This window comes from Geospiza fortis, unplaced genomic scaffold (assembly GCF_000277835.1).
Source record: "Geospiza fortis unplaced genomic scaffold, GeoFor_1.0 scaffold275, whole genome shotgun sequence".
In the NCBI taxonomy this organism is placed as follows: domain Eukaryota; kingdom Metazoa; phylum Chordata; class Aves; order Passeriformes; family Thraupidae; genus Geospiza; species Geospiza fortis.
The window spans coordinates 5820566-5838341 of NW_005054341.1; the positions used below are offsets into that span (position 1 = coordinate 5820566).

General features: G+C 52.3%; 1 protein-coding gene across 1 annotated transcript; it reads left to right on the forward strand.

Annotated features, from left to right (window-relative positions):
• The first annotated feature begins 6 nt into the window (after positions 1–6).
• Positions 7–17534, forward strand: PYGB (glycogen phosphorylase B). Its single transcript, XM_031058271.1, has 20 exons — positions 7–212; positions 2163–2264; positions 4116–4194; positions 5009–5112; positions 7057–7188; positions 9221–9332; positions 9725–9807; positions 10706–10849; positions 11180–11272; positions 11384–11530; positions 11648–11811; positions 12080–12194; positions 13291–13392; positions 13515–13662; positions 14177–14235; positions 14926–15067; positions 15378–15585; positions 15942–16076; positions 16189–16255; positions 16485–17534. Exons 2-20 carry the CDS (start codon positions 2193–2195, stop codon positions 16635–16637), a joined length of 2259 nt encoding a protein of 752 aa, XP_030914131.1. The 5' UTR covers positions 7–212; positions 2163–2192; the 3' UTR covers positions 16638–17534.
• Positions 17535–17776: the final 242 nt, after the last annotated feature.

Below are 17776 nucleotides of genomic sequence, written 5' to 3' on the forward strand. Positions count from 1 at the left end.
GGAAGCAGATCAGCGTGCGGGGCATCGCGGGGCTGGGCGACGTGGCCGAGGTGCGCAAGAGCTTCAATCGCCACCTCCACTTCACCCTCGTCAAGGACCGCAACGTCGCCACCCCCCGCGATTACTACTTCGCGCTGGCCCACACGGTGCGCGACCACCTGGTGGGCCGCTGGATCCGCACCCAGCAGCACTACTACGAGCGGGACCCCAAGGTGAGCCCCGGCGGGACGAGGGACGGGGGCTGGGCGGCTGTGCCTTCGCCAAGGGTGTTTCCGTGTCTACCTGGCAGGTTTCACTGTGGGTGTGACCCCTGCGACTTGTCCCTTGCGTGCACCTGGCTGTGGGGCGCCGTGCCTTTCATGCATCTCACAGTGATTTCTTCCCTGAGGGCATCATGACACCTGTATCCCTCACACACACCCTGCTGTTGCTATGTCCCCATGGCTGTGTCCCTTGTACACACCTCAGTGTGGCTGTGTCCCCATGAGCCTTGCCTCATCTGTGTCCCTCACACACATCTTGCCGTGCCTTTGTCCCCATGGGCATCACCACAGCCATGTCCCTTGTGCAGTTTGCCGTGACTGTGTATCCGCAAACTCTTCTGCAGTCCTGTTCCACTGAACCTTGCTGCAGCGCTGTCCACCCTCAGACACCCTCATAACCGTGTCCCCCTGCACCTTGTCACAGCCGTGTCCCCTGTGGTCCCACTCTGAGCAGGTCCTTGCATGGGCCTTGCTGCTGCCAGCTCCCCTGCATGCTCCACCCCGGTCACGTCCTGCACTCAACTGCTGCGGTGGTGTCCCCTGTGGGCATCATCACCTCCTTGGCTCAGCACAGCTGTGTCCTGACTTCACTCCTGCAGAGCATGCAGGCAGCTCAGCTTTGAGGCTGGAGAGGAGTTCCTTGCCTTGTGAAAACCACATAAGCTCTCCCAGGTCACCAAACCCTGGGGTTCCTCCCCACTTGCCAAGTCAGAACAGTGATGCTGGAGGTGTTGGGGGGTGCAAGATATAATTCAGACTTAATCCTTTTGAATTAAGACCCAATCCAGCACTTGGCTGGAGAGCCACACAGAGCAGGTGTGCACAGAGAAAGGCATGTACCTTCCCAAGGTGCAGGCAGGCAGCCACCTCCCTGAGTCAGCTCGTTTCCCAACATGATGAATATTGCCTTGACACAAGAAAGAGTGAGTTTGCTTACTGTCCTCTACAGTTAGATTTTCACTAGAAATGTGCCCCTGTGGGAGACTGAAAGGAGCAGATCATTTGTGTGCGGTGATTCTGGTCTTTCTGATGAGCCCCAGGGAACAGACTGACCCTTTCAGACTCCCAGCAGAGGTGGCAGAGTGGGGAATGCTGCTGCTTAGCAGGGAAAGATCCATGCTACAGTGGAAAGAGATTCAAAGAAAAGCGCAGTTTGAAGTCAGGTAATTGCTCCATTAAGAATTCTGGTTTATTTATAAAAATATCCATAGTGATGAATCTGAGTGAGGGCAAAAGAAGCACAGCCTGCTTCTCATCCCACAAACAGGCTTTCGTTAGCATTTGCAGCACAGACACGGCTCCTCTCAAACTTGGAAGGTCACTGCACAGTCGTGCCAGGAACCCTGCCACCTATGGGACAATTTACTTGTTCAACAGGGTGAAGCAGGAGTGAAACTCAGTGTGGGGTGAGCAGGAGGACCCATGAGATGGGAGTGCTGGAAAATTACTCACAGGAAGGTGCTGGCCCTCAGCCCAGCCAGCCTGCAGGGGCAGGGGGCTCGCTCTGGCTTTTGGGAGACCGGATCAGTTCAGCCTAGGAAAACTTTAAAAGCCCAGCGTAAACATCACCTCAGCTGAGCCTGACAGTCTATAAATATATCATTCAGCATCCTAGATAATAGTTGCTCTGAGTTAATTAGGGAAACACTTAACAGGCAGCGAGATTTTTCTATAGAAGGCTGTTGGCAGGGAGATGCGTGGTGGAGGCTTGGCCGGCGTCCCGCATGAAATTCTTCTGACAAACAACTCTGGTGCGTGGTGTTCAGGAGCAGGCGCCAAAAGCCAGTCTGGGAAGACATCCCTGCTCTGGAAAATGCTTGGGTCTGCTCTTGATTTGAAGCAGCTTCAGTGAAAGCAAAGTGCTGTGCTGTGTGTAAGCGTCTCGCTTTGCCTCCCCAGCGCATTTACTACCTGTCCCTGGAGTTCTACATGGGCCGCACTCTGCAGAACACCATGGTGAACCTGGGCCTGCAGAATGCTTGTGATGAAGCCATTTACCAGGTAAAGTCTTGGGGATACCAGGGTCCCCCTGAGGCTAAACTTTTCCACACAGATGGCTGAGTATCTTTATTTCTCAGGGCTTTACCTGAGATGGTTGTTGTTTGGGCTACACTAAATGAAGCTTGGCTCTGTCTTAGTGTTTTTCATTCCCTAGAGAGGACAATGGCGGGGATCCTTGGGGTTCCTTGGAGTTGGAGTACATTTTTCCAAACCACCATTGGAGTTGGAGTACATTTTCCAAACCACCCTGTAGTGAATGGGAGAACCCAAAAGAAAACAACACCCAGTATCCTAAATGGCATGAGAGTCACAGGCTGCAAAGAGCTTTCCATTAGTGGGAGAGATGATGTTTTATCACAGGAGATGTAGTGTAATGGGAGAGACTGGGACTCAAGCAGCAGAACACCAAATTACAGTTCATACATTGAGGTACACAAGGCATAGCAGCAGTGCTGGCAGGTAGAAGTTAATTGGCGAGAAAAGAAAAAGGAGGGAAATAATTTGCTGGAAATAAAATGTCCTCAGATGATTTCCATCTTGAAAAAAACATAGCTGGGTATCACCAAGGCAATCACTAATGTGAGGCCATTGCTACTTACTTATATGGTTATTTGCAGGCACCTCTGCAGCAGCACAGTGACCTTTTTTTGGCAGAATGAGGTTTTTGGCTTTCTCACCCAAACCTTTTGTTTCTCCAAGCTTCCCCTCTGATCCATGTTACGCTTTGTAGCAGAAGTTGGGCCCTTCACTGTCTCTGTACATGAGGTGCTACAGTTGCCGCTGAAACATCCTGGCATGCACTTTCCCTGCCAAGAGATGGAAAGGGATTTCCAGGGAGGCACCTGTTTCCTCTCTGAGGTATTGTGTCTCAGAGAGCAGGCTGGCTTTTTTCAGGAACATCCTCCAAGTTCCTTTGCAGGACACTTTCCAAGTGCAGATTTGGCCTGACATGCCAAGGCTTCCCTTGCTGCAGCCTCCAGCCTGTGGAGCTCATCATGGCCCGTGGCCAGGTTGCTTCGAAGGTCTCATATCCAGCATGGCTCTGTCACTGAGAGAATTTGTCTCAGTGTTTGTGTCCCCATCACTCTGTGCGTGAGGCTTTCCCGTCTTGTGGTTGCAGACCACTGAAGTGCTGGGAGAACAGTTTGGGGAGCAGCTGTGTTGGCTTGACACCGTGCTGTCTCCCCCTGGCACCAGGGTGAGCTGCTGCTGCCCCCTGAGAGTCTGCACCCCTGGGCTCCTGGAGAGTCCTTGCTGCTGGCAGCCTCAGCCCTCATCTGGCAGGGGCCCCCAGACCATAGAACAAATGGCTCAAGAGATGCAGGCAACCACTTCCAGCCACAGAGTGCAGCCAAGGAGCTCGGTGGCAGGATGTGGGAGGCACAGAGAGTGATGGTGAATGCTGCAGTCACTGCTGCCAGCCTGGCCATGCCCTTCCTCAAGGACTCAGTGCACAAGCAGAGGGATGACCTCCCCTGCCCAGGCAGGACTCGGGGGTCCCTTGCACACTGGCTTGACCATTTCCCCCATATTGTCTCCAATGCCAAGTTTGGTCAAAGGGCATCCTCACCTGAGGGGCTGCTAGGGCATGAGAGTTTTGTCTGAATTCTCTAAGGAAACCTTGTTCAGTGGAAAGCAACATCTGGTGGTGGGCTAAATTGTTTTCCAATCAATTGGGCTGCCCAAGGACTAGGTGCTGGTGAGATGCTTTGTGGGGAGGGAATCAGAGACCTTGTGGGTTTAATTTCCTTCAGTGTGGGTGGTTTTGGGATGTGTTTGTCCTCCTTGGAGAGCAGCTCAGGACATGGGGTTTGTTTGGTGACGTGTTCTGCTGTGGTTCTTCCCCAACAGCTGGGTTTGGACTTGGAGGAGCTGGAAGAAATTGAAGAAGATGCTGGACTGGGAAATGGAGGCCTGGGGCGCCTGGCAGGTAATACAGGGGGAGGGAGTTCCCTCCTCATGCAGAGTGCATGGGGATCGAGGGTGGTGTGGCTGTCACATCATCTGCCAGTGGGACCCTCCTGCCTGCTCCTGGCTGGCCAGGAACACCAGAGAGAGCAGCCCAGAGCTGTAGGTGTGTGTTCTGCAGTGCAGCAGGCAGGGCTGTGGCTGGAAGAGGCTGTCTGGAGCCTTTCTCCTCACCTCCCTGTGAAATCTCTCACTTCTCAGAGGCACTCAACAGCTCTCACACAGGCAGATTGTTGGCTGCTATTTTAGTCTGCCTGTCCTGTGGGACAGCTGGAGATGAGAGCTCCCCAGCTCAGAGTAAATGCTGGGGCTGATCTTTACCAGAACTGCCTGGCTTGAGGGCTGCAAGGGTTTCCTTTGGAAGCAATAATAGTTAAGGAGCTGGTGGTGCAGCAGGTCGGGGTCAGAAGCTCTGCTTTACTGGGCAGACAGGCTTAGAGCAAGGCAAGTTTAGAAGAGCTCTCACTGCAACAAAGCTGCATTTGGTGTTTTGGTGATCTGTCCTTGTCACCAGCAATTTTGGGTGTTTGTGGTTGCTCAGCAGGACATGCATAGAGCCCTGCTGCAGACTGCCTCCTTGTCTCCCTTTTGCACATGGATTTCCTCTTAGTAATAAACATTTCCAGCAGCACTGTTGTGGCAGCTCCTCATCTCCATGCACAGCAGGCTGTAGGACATGCAGCAAGCAAGGAGTGAGGCTCCTTGCAGAGTGCCCATGCTCTGCTCCTACAGCCTGTTTCCTGGACCCTTTCAGCCTGTTTCTTTCACCCTTTCAGCCTGTTTCCTGGACTCCATGGCCACACTGGGGCTGGCAGCGTATGGTTATGGCATCCGCTACGAGTTTGGGATCTTCAACCAGAAGATTGTCGATGGCTGGCAGGTACTTGGAAAACTCAGGTCCCTCTTTCTCCCTCTCTTTCATGCTGTGGACAAGGCCTGGATGTAAAAGGCACTGCAGTGCCTTGAGCTGCTCTTAAACTGGGCATTTGAGTCCATCGCTGGGCAAGATGATGTGGGAGTTGAGCCACAGGGCATGGCTGAGACCAGAGGTTTGCCTGCCTGAGTCTCCACAGTGCAGCTGCAACAGCCCCAGAGTCCCATCCAGCTTGGCTGTGAGTCAGCAAAGCAGTCAGGCTAAGGATGGAGATGTGCCTAAGTACCTCAGGAAGGTGTCTGGCAAAGGATGTGCTTGATCATTATGGAGCACGGGCAAGTGTCTGGGGTGATTGCTGCTCCTGTGGGTTCCCTGGTCAGTGGCAGACAGGGATTAAACAGGAATTTTCCTGTAGCATTAGTGATCATACTATTTTCCAGTGAAAATAGGCTAAAAAAACTGCCTCAGCTAGCAGTTTTCCTTAGTGTGTGTCTGGAAATGGTTTTCATTAGGAGACCCACCTTGCTTCCGAGTATAAAGTATCTTTTTCTCCTTAAAATACCACTCTGTAGGTCAGGGACCATGAGAGGTTTGAAAGTTGTTTTTTCCTGCTTCTCCACAAAGAAGCTGCAATGCCAGGCCCCATAAATGGTGAAAACAGGGAGGGGAAAGCTTCCCCTGTATTTGACTTGATGTTTCTTAAAAAAGAACAGGGGTGGTGGCATGCTGGGCTGTGGCCCTCCCCTCTGCCTTGCCCCTCCTTGTCCCACTATCTCCCCCTTCCTTTAAGTCCCTCCTCCCACAGCAGAGAAATGTGTGGAGGCACAAAGCATCTCTGGATAACACCAGCCTGGGTGGCTCTGATGGATTCACTTTGCTCCCACTGCCACAGTTGTGAGCTGAGGGGAGAAACCCCCTCTGGCAGAGGGCAGAGCAGTTAACAAGACCTGGCTTACCGCGTGTGGCTTGTGGCCAGGAGCATCACCACTGAGTGCCACATCCCACATATTCCACAGTATCCACAGTCAGACTGGATGTGAGGGCCTGGAGACAGACTGAGAGCAGTGGTCTGTGCAGTTTGCATGGCTTAAACCTTAACAAGGATCTGTAGAGGCTGATTTATTTATTTATACCAGCTGGGATGCACTTATCCAAGCTTTGGAAAGGCCGGTGTGAAGAACGCCAATCACTTGTTTTTAAAATTTTAGAAGTTTAATAGTAATAAAATGGTTATTAAAAAGTAATACAATTAGAGTAATAATTTGGACAAATTGAATTAGGACAATATGAGACAATAGAAACAAAGAGTTATGGACAGTCCAGGTACCTCTTTCTGGGCAGCACGAGCCCAGAAAAGGACCCACAACCCTTAACAAAGGATTAACCACTAAAATCAATAGCCTGTTGCATATTCATACATCTCATCCATGATGCATAAATTCCATTCAAACACAGGATTCTGTCTGGTCATCCTCAACTTCTTCCTCCAAATCCTGACAGCGCCTTCGAGGTGGGAAGAAGTTGGTTTCTTCTGCTAAGAGGGCAATAAATTCTTTTTCTCTGAAAGATTCAGGTGTCCTGTGGCCGCTATCTCGCTGCAAGTCCTTTCTTTAAAAAAAGTATCTTACATAGCATAGTTTCTATTTTAACATGTTTTATAACCTAAAACTATATTTAGCACAGTACTTAAGAGAATTAACAGAGCATAACTTTCTAACACAACACATATAATATTCATTTTAATATTTGCAAAAAGCCCATCATAAAATACATGCATTTTTCACACCCAGCTATCCTCTAGAGGCCTCTGCACATCCATTTTTAAAGCCAGCTTGCTGAAGCTTCGCTTTTAAACCAGTCTCCCTGTGAGGAGCCACGTTCAGCCTTCTCGTGGAGCCACAAGGCTCTCCTTGATCCAAGGCTCTCCTTGATCCCGTGTTGCCTTTGCAGGTGGAGGAGGCGGACGACTGGCTGCGCTACGGGAACCCCTGGGAGAAGGCCCGCCCCGAGTACATGCTCCCGGTGCACTTCTACGGCCGCGTGGAGCACACGCCCGACGGCGTGAAGTGGATCGACACGCAGGTACCACCGTCAGTCTCCCCCTGCTGGGCTGGGGAAGGCCGGACAGGGTCACCCTGGGGCTGCCTGAGGTCTTCAGGCTTTGCGTCTCTCCCAGACTGGCCAAACTTCAGTTACAGAGGTGACTTCGTAGCCTATGGGGTTTGAGGAGATAAAAGCTTTTTTGTTGAATGGTTGCAGCAGGATTTGAGAAAAAAGAGAGATCTGTTGATCTCCAGGGCAAAGCTGCACAGTCTTACATGGATTTATGTTGGAGGAGGATTGTAGGCTCCTTCCATGCTGCTGGCCATTCACACTCTGTGAATTTTCATCTGGTTCTGATGCAGCTGCTGTGCAGAGGCATGGAGCAATCCCATGGGTGTTTAACTCTTGTCGTGAGAGCGAGAGATGCTTCCCAGAGCTGCCCAATGGGCAGAGTTCTGTCAGGGGAGGCTGGAGGTGTGGATTCCAGTCTCCAGTATGCCTGGAGGCCTTGTTTTGTGGCATCATGGAGCACAAACACTCCTTCAGCCTGTCCCACAGTTGAGGAGGTCGTGCTGTACTTCAGGAGCTCGTGCTTGTTCAGGTTACTGCGTCATAGGGGTGCATTCCCATTTTGCTGCTAACAAAGACACAGGTGAATCTAAGATGCTTCAGCCTCTCCTCTGTAAGCACTGCTCAGGGTGGAGGAAGGAAGGACAATTAATTTCTCTGTGATTCAGGGATTTGACCTAGCCTTGTTCCCATAATGTTCAGTGGTCTCTCAGCCTGATGAACCAGCTGAGTTCATCCAAGGAGCTCACAGCCACAGAGCTCAGCCATTCTCTTCAGCACCAAGAGCTGAAGCTCAGTTACAGAGTCACCTGGACCTGCTCAGAGGAGAAATAAACCATTTTATCTCTGGTTGTCAGAGGCTGTGGAAGTGACCCAGGTCATTGCCATGTTAACAGTGCAGGGGTTCAACACCACAGCCCCAGCACAGTGAACATCTTGGGAGCACTGTGCCAGAGCTCTCTGGCCCCCAAGTGCAGCAGGCATCCATCTGGGGACCAAGTGCCATTGCATTTCAACATGTCTCTCTTCTGATCCTGCTGGTAGTCTGGGGTTTCAGGGATCCCAAACACTGCTTCCTACAACAAGGTGACTTTTCAGATAGTGCTGCTAAAGGAACAAGTTGGAAAGGTTCAAAAAAGCCAAAGATGCAGTCTCCAAATATAGCATGGCTGAGTTCATGTGATGTGTGCCCCAGTCAGTCCCTGGGCAGGCTCCCTGCCTGCTTCCATGTTCGGAGCTGGTAACAGCAGCTTGGAGAGCCTCAGCTCTTGCTGATTGTCCCCAGAGGGGAGCTGTTTCCCATGCCAGCACAAAGAGGCTGTTCATGACATGCTGATCTGCCCAGGTTTTCCCTGCTGTGTGAACTAGGAGGTCCAGGGTTACTCCCTGCAGCCTCCTGAGGCTTAAGCATAATCTGCAAACTGCACAAGGAATTTCACACTCATGTTCAGTTCAGGTGCTGGAGATCCCAGTGGAGTTATCCAGGCAGGTTCAACAAACCCTGAGTATTGGGTGGATGGCTCTGGAAATGATGCTGCAGTTGTAGGGTTTGGTCCTGGCAGGATTCAGGCTGTGGAGTTAATCCCAGATGGAAACAAAAAAGTCCAATCTGCCCTGGCTTTTGCCCAGCACAGGCAGAATCCCAGTGGGCAGCTGAGGGTGCTTTCAGTGCTCTGATAGGTACCCCAGTTAATACAGGAAGGTCAGCAGGTTTCTTGCAAGTCTCTTTTGCATGTCATTGATGGGGTTGAAAGTCAAGTTGGTCAGTAAAGCTCCAGACAGCTCTGGTTCTCCTATGCATGCTTTCCCATTAGGTGATGGAAGTGCCCATGATAGCAGGGAAGTCTGTGAAGCTCAGCAGATGTATTTTAGTGAGGTGAGATTCCTTCCACAGCCAGGACTTGTCTTTGTCCTCTGGATTCTTCTTGCAGAGCTTTCAGCCACTGTCCCACATTCTCCAGGTCACTGTGCTGTAACCAGGGGGGAACACTGTCCTTTTCAGGTTGTCCTTGCCATGCCTTACGACACCCCAGTGCCTGGATACAAGAACAACACTGTGAACACCATGAGACTCTGGTCTGCCAAGGCTCCAAATGACTTCAACCTCCAGGAGTGTAAGTGCTGTCCCTCCACTGCCTCTCCTCTGGCCAGGCTGGGACACAGCTGTCCCTTTGTGCATGGCACCTGCATGGTGCAGCGCTTCACATCTGCCCTGCTTTGTGTTTATTACTTAGCTATCTCCAAACCACAGCACTGTGTGCACATCCATGGATCACACTACTCCCCAGCTGCTTCCAGAGCCCTCATACACCAGGACACCCACCCATCTCCTCCTGTCACTCTAGTGCCTTTCACACATGGACATTCCCATCCTGTTCCATTCGTACCAGCCTGAATATTCCTGTTACAAAACCTCTCTGCAAGAGAAGAGGGGAGTGTGTGTTGTCAGGGATCTGCCTGAATCTCTACAGCTGCTGCAGTGCTGTGTGTGTTTCTCTCCCTGCAGTCAACATGGGTGACTACATCGAGGCAGTGTTGGACAGAAACCTGGCAGAAAACATATCCAGAGTCCTGTACCCAAATGACAATGTGAGTGACCTGCTTGCCTCTCTTCTCTGTTGCTCAGAGTCATCCTTCCTGCAGTTGTACCTCCTTGTTTGCCAGCACTGGAAGGTCATGGCCATCTGATGCTTGTTGCTCTGCTTTAATACAGTATAGGTTGTCCCTATAATTCCCAGTGAACAGGAATGGCTCTGCTGGCTCCAGAGGGTGTTTGCTGGCTGATTAGCAGCTAAGAGTCTGGCCCATACAGTGTAGCTGCTCTGTTCCATACTGTATGGAGAGGAAGACATTACTCCTTCAACTTGAAGGCAGCTGCCAGTTTACACAGTGGGGACTCATTTCCATCCCCAGTTCAAGGGATTTGTCACTGCAAGTGCTGTCCCAGGCTAAGCACTCACTGGGCTCTGGGTCCAAAAGGGAAGAGCCCTCATATCTAGTCATGGATTGGCATCTGTTGTGGAAAAGCAAATCCCCTGCACTTTGCCCCACACGCCATCAAACCTGCTGGTGTTTTAAAATAGACCAGCAGAAAGCACAGTGTGTGTGAGCAGCTGCTGTGTCCAGAGACACTCCTGGCTATTGCAGAAAGCCCAAAATCCTTTGCCAAAAAACCCTGCAAAGGGTTTTGCCACGAGGGAGGGATCTGTGCTGGCTCTGTAGGGGTAGCATGGATGGGGCAGGCTCTCTCTCTCAGTTGCCCTCTCTGGAAGCAGCTGTTTGGGATGCCATGCCCCTTTGTGAGTCCCTACAGCTGCTGTTCACATCAGAGACACATGAGAAACATCCACATTTGCCCTGGTGAGGAGCCAGACGTGTGAAGCCTGTTGGGAAGCCCCTGGGGGTGGAGAGGAGCATCTCCAGGGCTTTGGCTGCCAGCAGGGGATGGCAGCTGCAGCTCTGGTGGATGTGGTGCCCCCTCTTGCAGTTCTTTGAAGGCAAGGAGCTGCGGCTGAAGCAGGAGTACTTTGTGGTGGCTGCCACCCTCCAGGACATCATCCGCCGCTTCAAGTCCTCCAAGTTTGGCTGCCGAGACCCTGTGAGAACATGCTTTGAAACCTTCCCAGACAAGGTGAGTCTGTGGGCAGAGGCACTGGGGAAGTTTCAGCCAGACCTGCCTCTCTCGAGGGAGAGCAGGATGCTCAGGACTAAATAGGGGCATTTATACAAACACCCTGGCGAGTTGGGTTGTAAAACAGATGATCTGTGGGCCTGTTTTCCCAGGGAAAAAATTGTAATTTGGAGCAAAACTTGAAAAGTTTGAATAGCTCCATTACTGAGAGGTCTGTCTGTTTCTGGGTTGTCAGTCATCAGAAGAGCCTTGGGGCTGACCCTTAGCCAACCCCATGCACTGTCAGAGTCTGTCACTGCCAGAACGGAGACCAGCAAGTCTGTGTTGCAGGTGGCTATTCAGCTCAATGACACCCACCCTGCCCTGTCCATACCAGAGCTCATGAGAATCCTGGTGGATGTGGAGAAGGTGGACTGGGACAAGGTGAGCAGAGCTGGGAGGACCTTGCTGAACCTCACAGGGGAAGGACCTGTAGGATTTCCTTTTCCCACCTGGCCTGGGTGCACGTGCACTAACCTGCTGTCTGTAATGCAGGCCTGGGAGATCACAAAAAGGACCTGTGCCTACACCAACCACACTGTGCTGCCCGAAGCCCTGGAGCGCTGGCCGGTCTCCATGTTTGAGAAGCTGCTGCCGCGGCACCTGGAGATCATTTACGCCCTCAACCAAATGCACCTGGATGTAAGGGACTGGTGCCAGGCTGCGGGGACTCTGGGGACCTTGGTGTGACCACCTTTAGGATGGGAGTGCTCCCAGGTGCTGTGGCTGTGTCACTCATGTCCCTGTCCCTGCCTGCAGCGCGTGGCAGCTCTGTACCCGGGGGACATCGACCGCCTGCGGAGGATGTCGGTGATCGAGGAGGGCGACTGCAAGAGGATCAACATGGCTCACCTCTGCGTCATCGGCTCGCACGCCGTCAACGGCGTGGCCCGCATCCACTCCGACATCGTGAAGAACTCGGTGTGAGTTGGGACACACCCAGGAGTGCACCCCCTCCCCTCACTGGGCTTTGCCTGCCAGCTGGGAAGGGTTAGCTGGGGCAGCTGGGCGTCCAGCTCTGCTTTGGACTCTCTCCCTTTGGAGCTGGTGAAACTCCTGGCAGTATGGCTGAGGAAGGGGAGAGAGCAGCAAAGAGTGATAGAGCCTGCCCTGAGTCAGGAGCACACACTGGGGAGGGCTCAGCTGCAGCTCTGGTGGTGGTGGGTGGCTCAGAGCTCTGTGGTGTTCCAGGTTCAAGGATTTCTATGAGCTGGAGCCAGAAAAGTTTCAGAACAAGACCAATGGGATCACACCGAGGCGCTGGCTCCTGCTGTGCAACCCGGGATTGGCTGACATTATTGCTGAGGTGAGTGGTGATCATGTGAAGTGAGGAGCTGAGTGTGATCCCTTTGGTCACCTCTTCCTGTGGTCTGGTCAGCCCTGAAGGTGACTGTGGTGGTCCCAGGATGAGGGAAGAGATGAGAATCTTGACTCCGTGTTTCAGAAGGCTGATTTATTATTTTATGATATATATTATATTAAAGAAAACTATATACTAAAACTATACTAAATAATAGAAGAAAGGATTTCATCAGAAGGCTTGAAAGGAATAGAAAGGAATGATAGTAAAATCTTGTGACTGCTCACAGCCTCGACACAGGTGACTGTCATTGGTCATCAAGTGAAAACAACTCCCATGGACCAATCAAAGATGCACCTGTTGCATTCCACAGCAGCAGATAATTATTCTTCTCAGCTTCTCAGGAGAAAAATCCTAGCAAAAGTATTTTTCAGAAAATATGTTTGTGACATGTGACACCTGGCAGCTCTGTGGGGACAGCCTTGGGAGGACCATGCTGTGGCACGTGTAGGTGTGAGATTGGCTGGGCTATAAAGCTGATGATGAAAAGTTGGCCAAAAAAAGCTGCAGAAATCTGGATGTGGTCCCTGCCCTCGTGGGGACTGCACACAGGCACAACCATAGGGTGTCTGGACAAGTGTTCAGCTTCATAGGCACAAAGGAGCTCCTCCCATGGAGGCCCAGCTCCAGTTCTGTCCCTTGTATTTCCCTGGCCCTTTAGGGCAGGTTTTTACATCACACTGCAACATGCCATGACTGAATATCATCCTGTAGTTAAATGAATCTTCACATCCTGCCCCTTGGTTTCTCCAGCTGCCAGGAGGCCATGACACATGTGCACACATCTCCCTCTTCCTGCTAAAACTCCTTGAGAAAGGGGAGCTTGCCTGAATTTTTGCAAGTGCCCTGTTTCCATTGGGCTTCTTTGTGATGCAGAGAAATGATCTCATAATAAGAAACTGTGCCTCTTTTCCTATGTGCCCCTTTTCCAATGTGGCAACTGCCTTTTCCAGTTCCCAAGGGGACTGTGGCACCTCTGCTGGGAAAGGGCAGTTATGGACTGGGTGAAGTGTCTCATGATATTCCTGATTTGTTGTTTTAGAAAATTGGGGAAGGCTTTATCACAGATCTGAGCCAGCTGAAGAAGCTACTGGAGTTCATCGATAATGAGACTTTTATCAGGGATGTGGCAAAGGTCAAGCAGGTAATGTGCACTGGGGGAAGAAGGCTAAAAGCACCATGCTGCCAGGAACATCCCAGCAGCAAATGCTCACTTCTGATGCAAGCCCTGGCAACTCATGCCTGTTCCCCAAATTTTTCTGCCAGGAGAACAAGCTGAAGTTTGCAGCCTACCTGGAGGAGCATTACAAGGTGAAGATCAACCCCATGTCCATGTTTGATGTCCAGGTGAAGCGAATCCATGAGTACAAGCGGCAGCTGCTGAACTGCCTGCACGCCATCACCCTCTACAACCGTAAGTCCCCTGGCCTCTCACTGCCAGGGCTTCTCTCCAGGAGGGAAGACAGAGTGGCTGAAGGCTCACACAGAGCTCTGGGGAAAAGCTCACAGCCCAAATCTCCAGCCCAGGTAACCTCCACACCTGTTCTACAGCTGTTGAGACTGACCTGGTGCAAGTTAAGGCCCCATTTCCCACTGTATACTTGGGGCCCCTGCCCATTCCCAAAGGGAGGCAAGTCGTTGGAGCTCTGCATTGTTCTGGATTGAGGAGTTCTCCAAGGATCTGAATCCCCAAGGATTCTGTGGCTGTTTTTTGCCCACCACAGCTCCAGCAGATGTCTGGTTGGGCATCAGAGTCCTACAGGGTCCTTGTGACATGGGCTGAGAACCCAGCCTGCCTCTGATCAGGCAGTAAACTCTGCCCAGCTTATCCTCAGTTATGAAGATTTTTAATTTTTTGGGTTTTTTTAAGATCAAATTCGAGCTTTCAAATTTGAAACAATTTTGAAGAAAGATCCCTGCTCTTTCAGGCATCAGATGTAATCCATCCAAATCCTTTGTGCCCAGGACCATTATGATTGGAGGAAAGGTAACCTGCATTCCAGACTCCATGCATGCGTGGCTGGGGGGTGGATGGGGAAGGTCCTGTCCCCTTTCTGTGGCTTTGCTGGGCCTGCTGTAGGTTAGCCAGCAGCAGGGAACACCTCCATGAACTAACTAGCAAGGCTCCATCACGATTACCCCATGGCTCAGGACTTCTCCCAATAGGGTGTTTTTCCTAATTCATGGCTGGGAGAATTAGAATTGTTCAGGCTCTGGGGAGACTTTATTGTAGCCTTTAAGTGCTTGAAGTGAGCCTTTTAAGAAACATGGGGGAAAATGTTTTAGCAGGACCTGTTGTGCTAGGACAAGGGATAGTGGTTTTAAATTGAAGAAGAGTTAATTTAGATTAGATCTAAGGTGGAAATTTTTTCAATCAGTGTCGTGATCCACTGGAACAGGTTGCCCTGAGGTGATAATATGCTCCATCTCTGGAAACATTCAAGATAGGTTGGATGGGGATCTCAGCAACCTGGTCTAGTTGAAGATGTCCCTGCTTATTGCAGGGAGGTTGGACTAGATATCTTTCAAAGGTCCTTTCCAACCCAAACCATGCTGTGACTCCATGTGAACAGCAGAAGTGAGGCCCAGACTCACTGCAATGAGAACCCCACATTGTCATCTTTTATGCTCTCCTTTCCTTATAAGCCTTCCCCATTTCTGGATTGCTCTTCTTCAGGCAGCCCCTGGCTACCACATGGCCAAGATGATCATCAAACTCATCACATCCATTGGTGAGGTCATCAACAACGACCCCTATGTGGGGGACAAGCTCAAGGTCATCTTCCTGGAGAACTACCGGGTGTCCTTGGCTGAGAAGGGTATGTCTGGTCTTCTGTAAGCACCTGTCAGAAGTTGGGCATGTCCCAGCTGAGCCCAGGAACGGACTGGCTTGAGAGGCAGTTGTGGCAGGACACCTGGCTGTCCCTTAGGAAGAGCCTGAAGGCTCCACACAGGGCAGGAAGCCAGCTTCATGCAGGAGTGGCAGCAGCTGCTTGGGGTCATGGCAAAGCTGAGCCTGGCCCCAGAGTTGTGCTGTTTGGGCTGAGGGCAAGGTCAGAAGGGCCAGTCCTGGCTGTGGGGAGCTGCAGTGTGCCAAGGATTAACTCCCACTTCTCTTGCACCTGGCAGTGATCCCAGCAGCGGATCTCTCCCAGCAGATCTCCACAGCTGGCACGGAGGCCTCGGGTACTGGCAACATGAAGTTCATGGTGAACGGGGCCCTCACCATCGGTACCATGGACGGGGCCAACGTGGAGATGGCGGAGGAGGCGGGCGAAGAAAATCTCTTCATATTTGGCATGAGGGTGGAGGATGTGGAGGCCCTGGATCGGAAAGGGTTGGTGAACACCAGGGCTTGTCAGATGGGCTCAGCTCTGGTGGCGAGAGCCATGTTCTCTGGGAGGGACACCTTCCTCTCTGGGCAGCTCTGGAGCAGGAAAAAGCAGGGGGCTAGAGGCAGTCTTTGCCTTGGGCTGCGAGGATTCAGCTTGCCCAGGCACACTGGCTGCGAGTGGGACATGGCACGAGGTATCAGACACTGCTGCTGGTCTGAGCCACGAGCAGGGTGCTCTGATGGGCACAGCCCTGGGAGCACGGCCCCTCACGCAGGAGCTGTCCCACATCCCTGCCTGCCCTCCTTGCCCCAGACACAAGGAGGAGCAGCAGTGCCTGAGGCTGTCTCTGCTGGCACAGGTACAACGCCCGGGAGTACTATGAGCGCCTGCCCGAGCTGCGCCAGGCCATCGACCAGATCACCAGCGGCTTCTTCTCCCCTCGGGACCCCGGCTGCTTCAAGGATGTGGTGAACATGCTCATGTACCACGACAGGTGAGTCCTGGGAGCATCCCTGTGCAGGGGGGAGCCCTGCCTGCTCATGGGAAGGAAGATGTCTGTCCTGCCCAGAAGGCAAACCCCAGCCAGACTCTGCTTTGGGTTTCAGGTTTAAGGTGTTTGCAGACTATGAGGCCTACATTAAGTGCCAAGGGCAAGTGGACCAGCTGTTCATGGTAAGATTTGCCCACTGCTGAGTAGGAACACTGGGGGTAATGGGGATGAGTGTCTTCCAGTGGAGCCCTTCTCATGGACACTGCAGCATGTGGGTGCCCTGGGGCAAAGTGAGGCAGGTTTGGCTGCTTCAGCAGCCCCACACCATGGGGTTTTAAACTAGCCAGTGCCCCAAGCCAGGACAGAGCTGGGTGAGCAGCTGAGTACTGACACTGCCTCTCCTCCTCCCAGGATCCCCGTGAATGGACGAGGAAAGTGATCAGGAACATTGCGTGCTCGGGCAAGTTCTCCAGTGACAGAACCATCACGGAGTATGCCCGTGAGATCTGGGGGGTGGAGCCTTCTGCCACAGCAATCCCCCCGCCCAACCTGCCCCGAAATTGATGCAAGCACCAAGGGAAGGAAGGAGGGATATGCTCCCATCACAGGAGGCCTCAGCTGCATTTCACCACCAGTCAGATGGGCTCAGCTCTGCAGAAACAAGGCCTTTCCCTCAGAGGGATAGAAGGATGCTCTGAGGAGGAGCCCTGACCAAGGAACAAGAGCTGGAGGGCAGGAGAAAGGACCTTGTGTTTGCACTACCTAGCCTGCATGTGCTACATAGTGCTTTTAGTGAGATGACCATGGATAAGTCTTCCACGGCTGTGCTCCATGCTTAACAAGGGCTTTCCAAGTAAACCTTCCCCTGCCCCTGTGTGCAAGGGCCTGGCCTCCTTGACCCTGCTCCACAAGTAGGATTAGCCAACACAGAGTGTGTCTTTCTCCTGCAGGGCTCTGCCAGGCCCAAAGCTGGGGGAGGGAGAGGCCAATCCCTGCCCATCCTCTTCCCCAGTATCACCTAAAGAAGGGGGGCTGGCTGTGAAAGCAGCTGGCCCCAGGGCAGGCACAAATGCTGTGCCACAATCAGGAGAGCCTGGGATCAGCCACTTCCTTGCCACAGAGCTTTCTGTAGCCTCCTCCCACACCTCTTCCCTAACTAAAGGCCCAGTAACCAAGCCACTCCAGGGATTTTTAGCCTCCATCTCTGCACAGGGAGGGCTGTACCTGCCACTGCCAGCTGGGCAGCTGTGCCTGCTGGCTCTTGGCTCTGCAGATACAGCTGTGTGTGTGTGCTGCTCAGGGGGTGAACATGGATCACATCCCTGGCACTCTTCCTTAGCAGGGTCATGCTGCTCCACATGTCCCTCCCAGTGCTGGGGTCACAGTTTAACACCCATAGTGCTGTGTAGTGCACCAGTACTGCCCTGTTTGACACCAACTCATTAAAACAACCCAAACACCTGCTGGTTTGACTTTGGACTGACTTGTGACTACTCCACGCCTCTGGGTTCAGGCTGCAACAAGTTCAGGCCACAATGCCTGAATCACTGCTGTCCTTGCCCAGCTGTGGCTTTGTGGTTTGTAGTCCCTTGCAGCTGGCAGGGTGCTGGTCCCACCATGGGAGGACAGCATGCCCATGACAGCTGACTCCATGCACTGGGGTGGGGGTCAGTGTTGGGTTTGCCCTGCAAATGGCACACAGG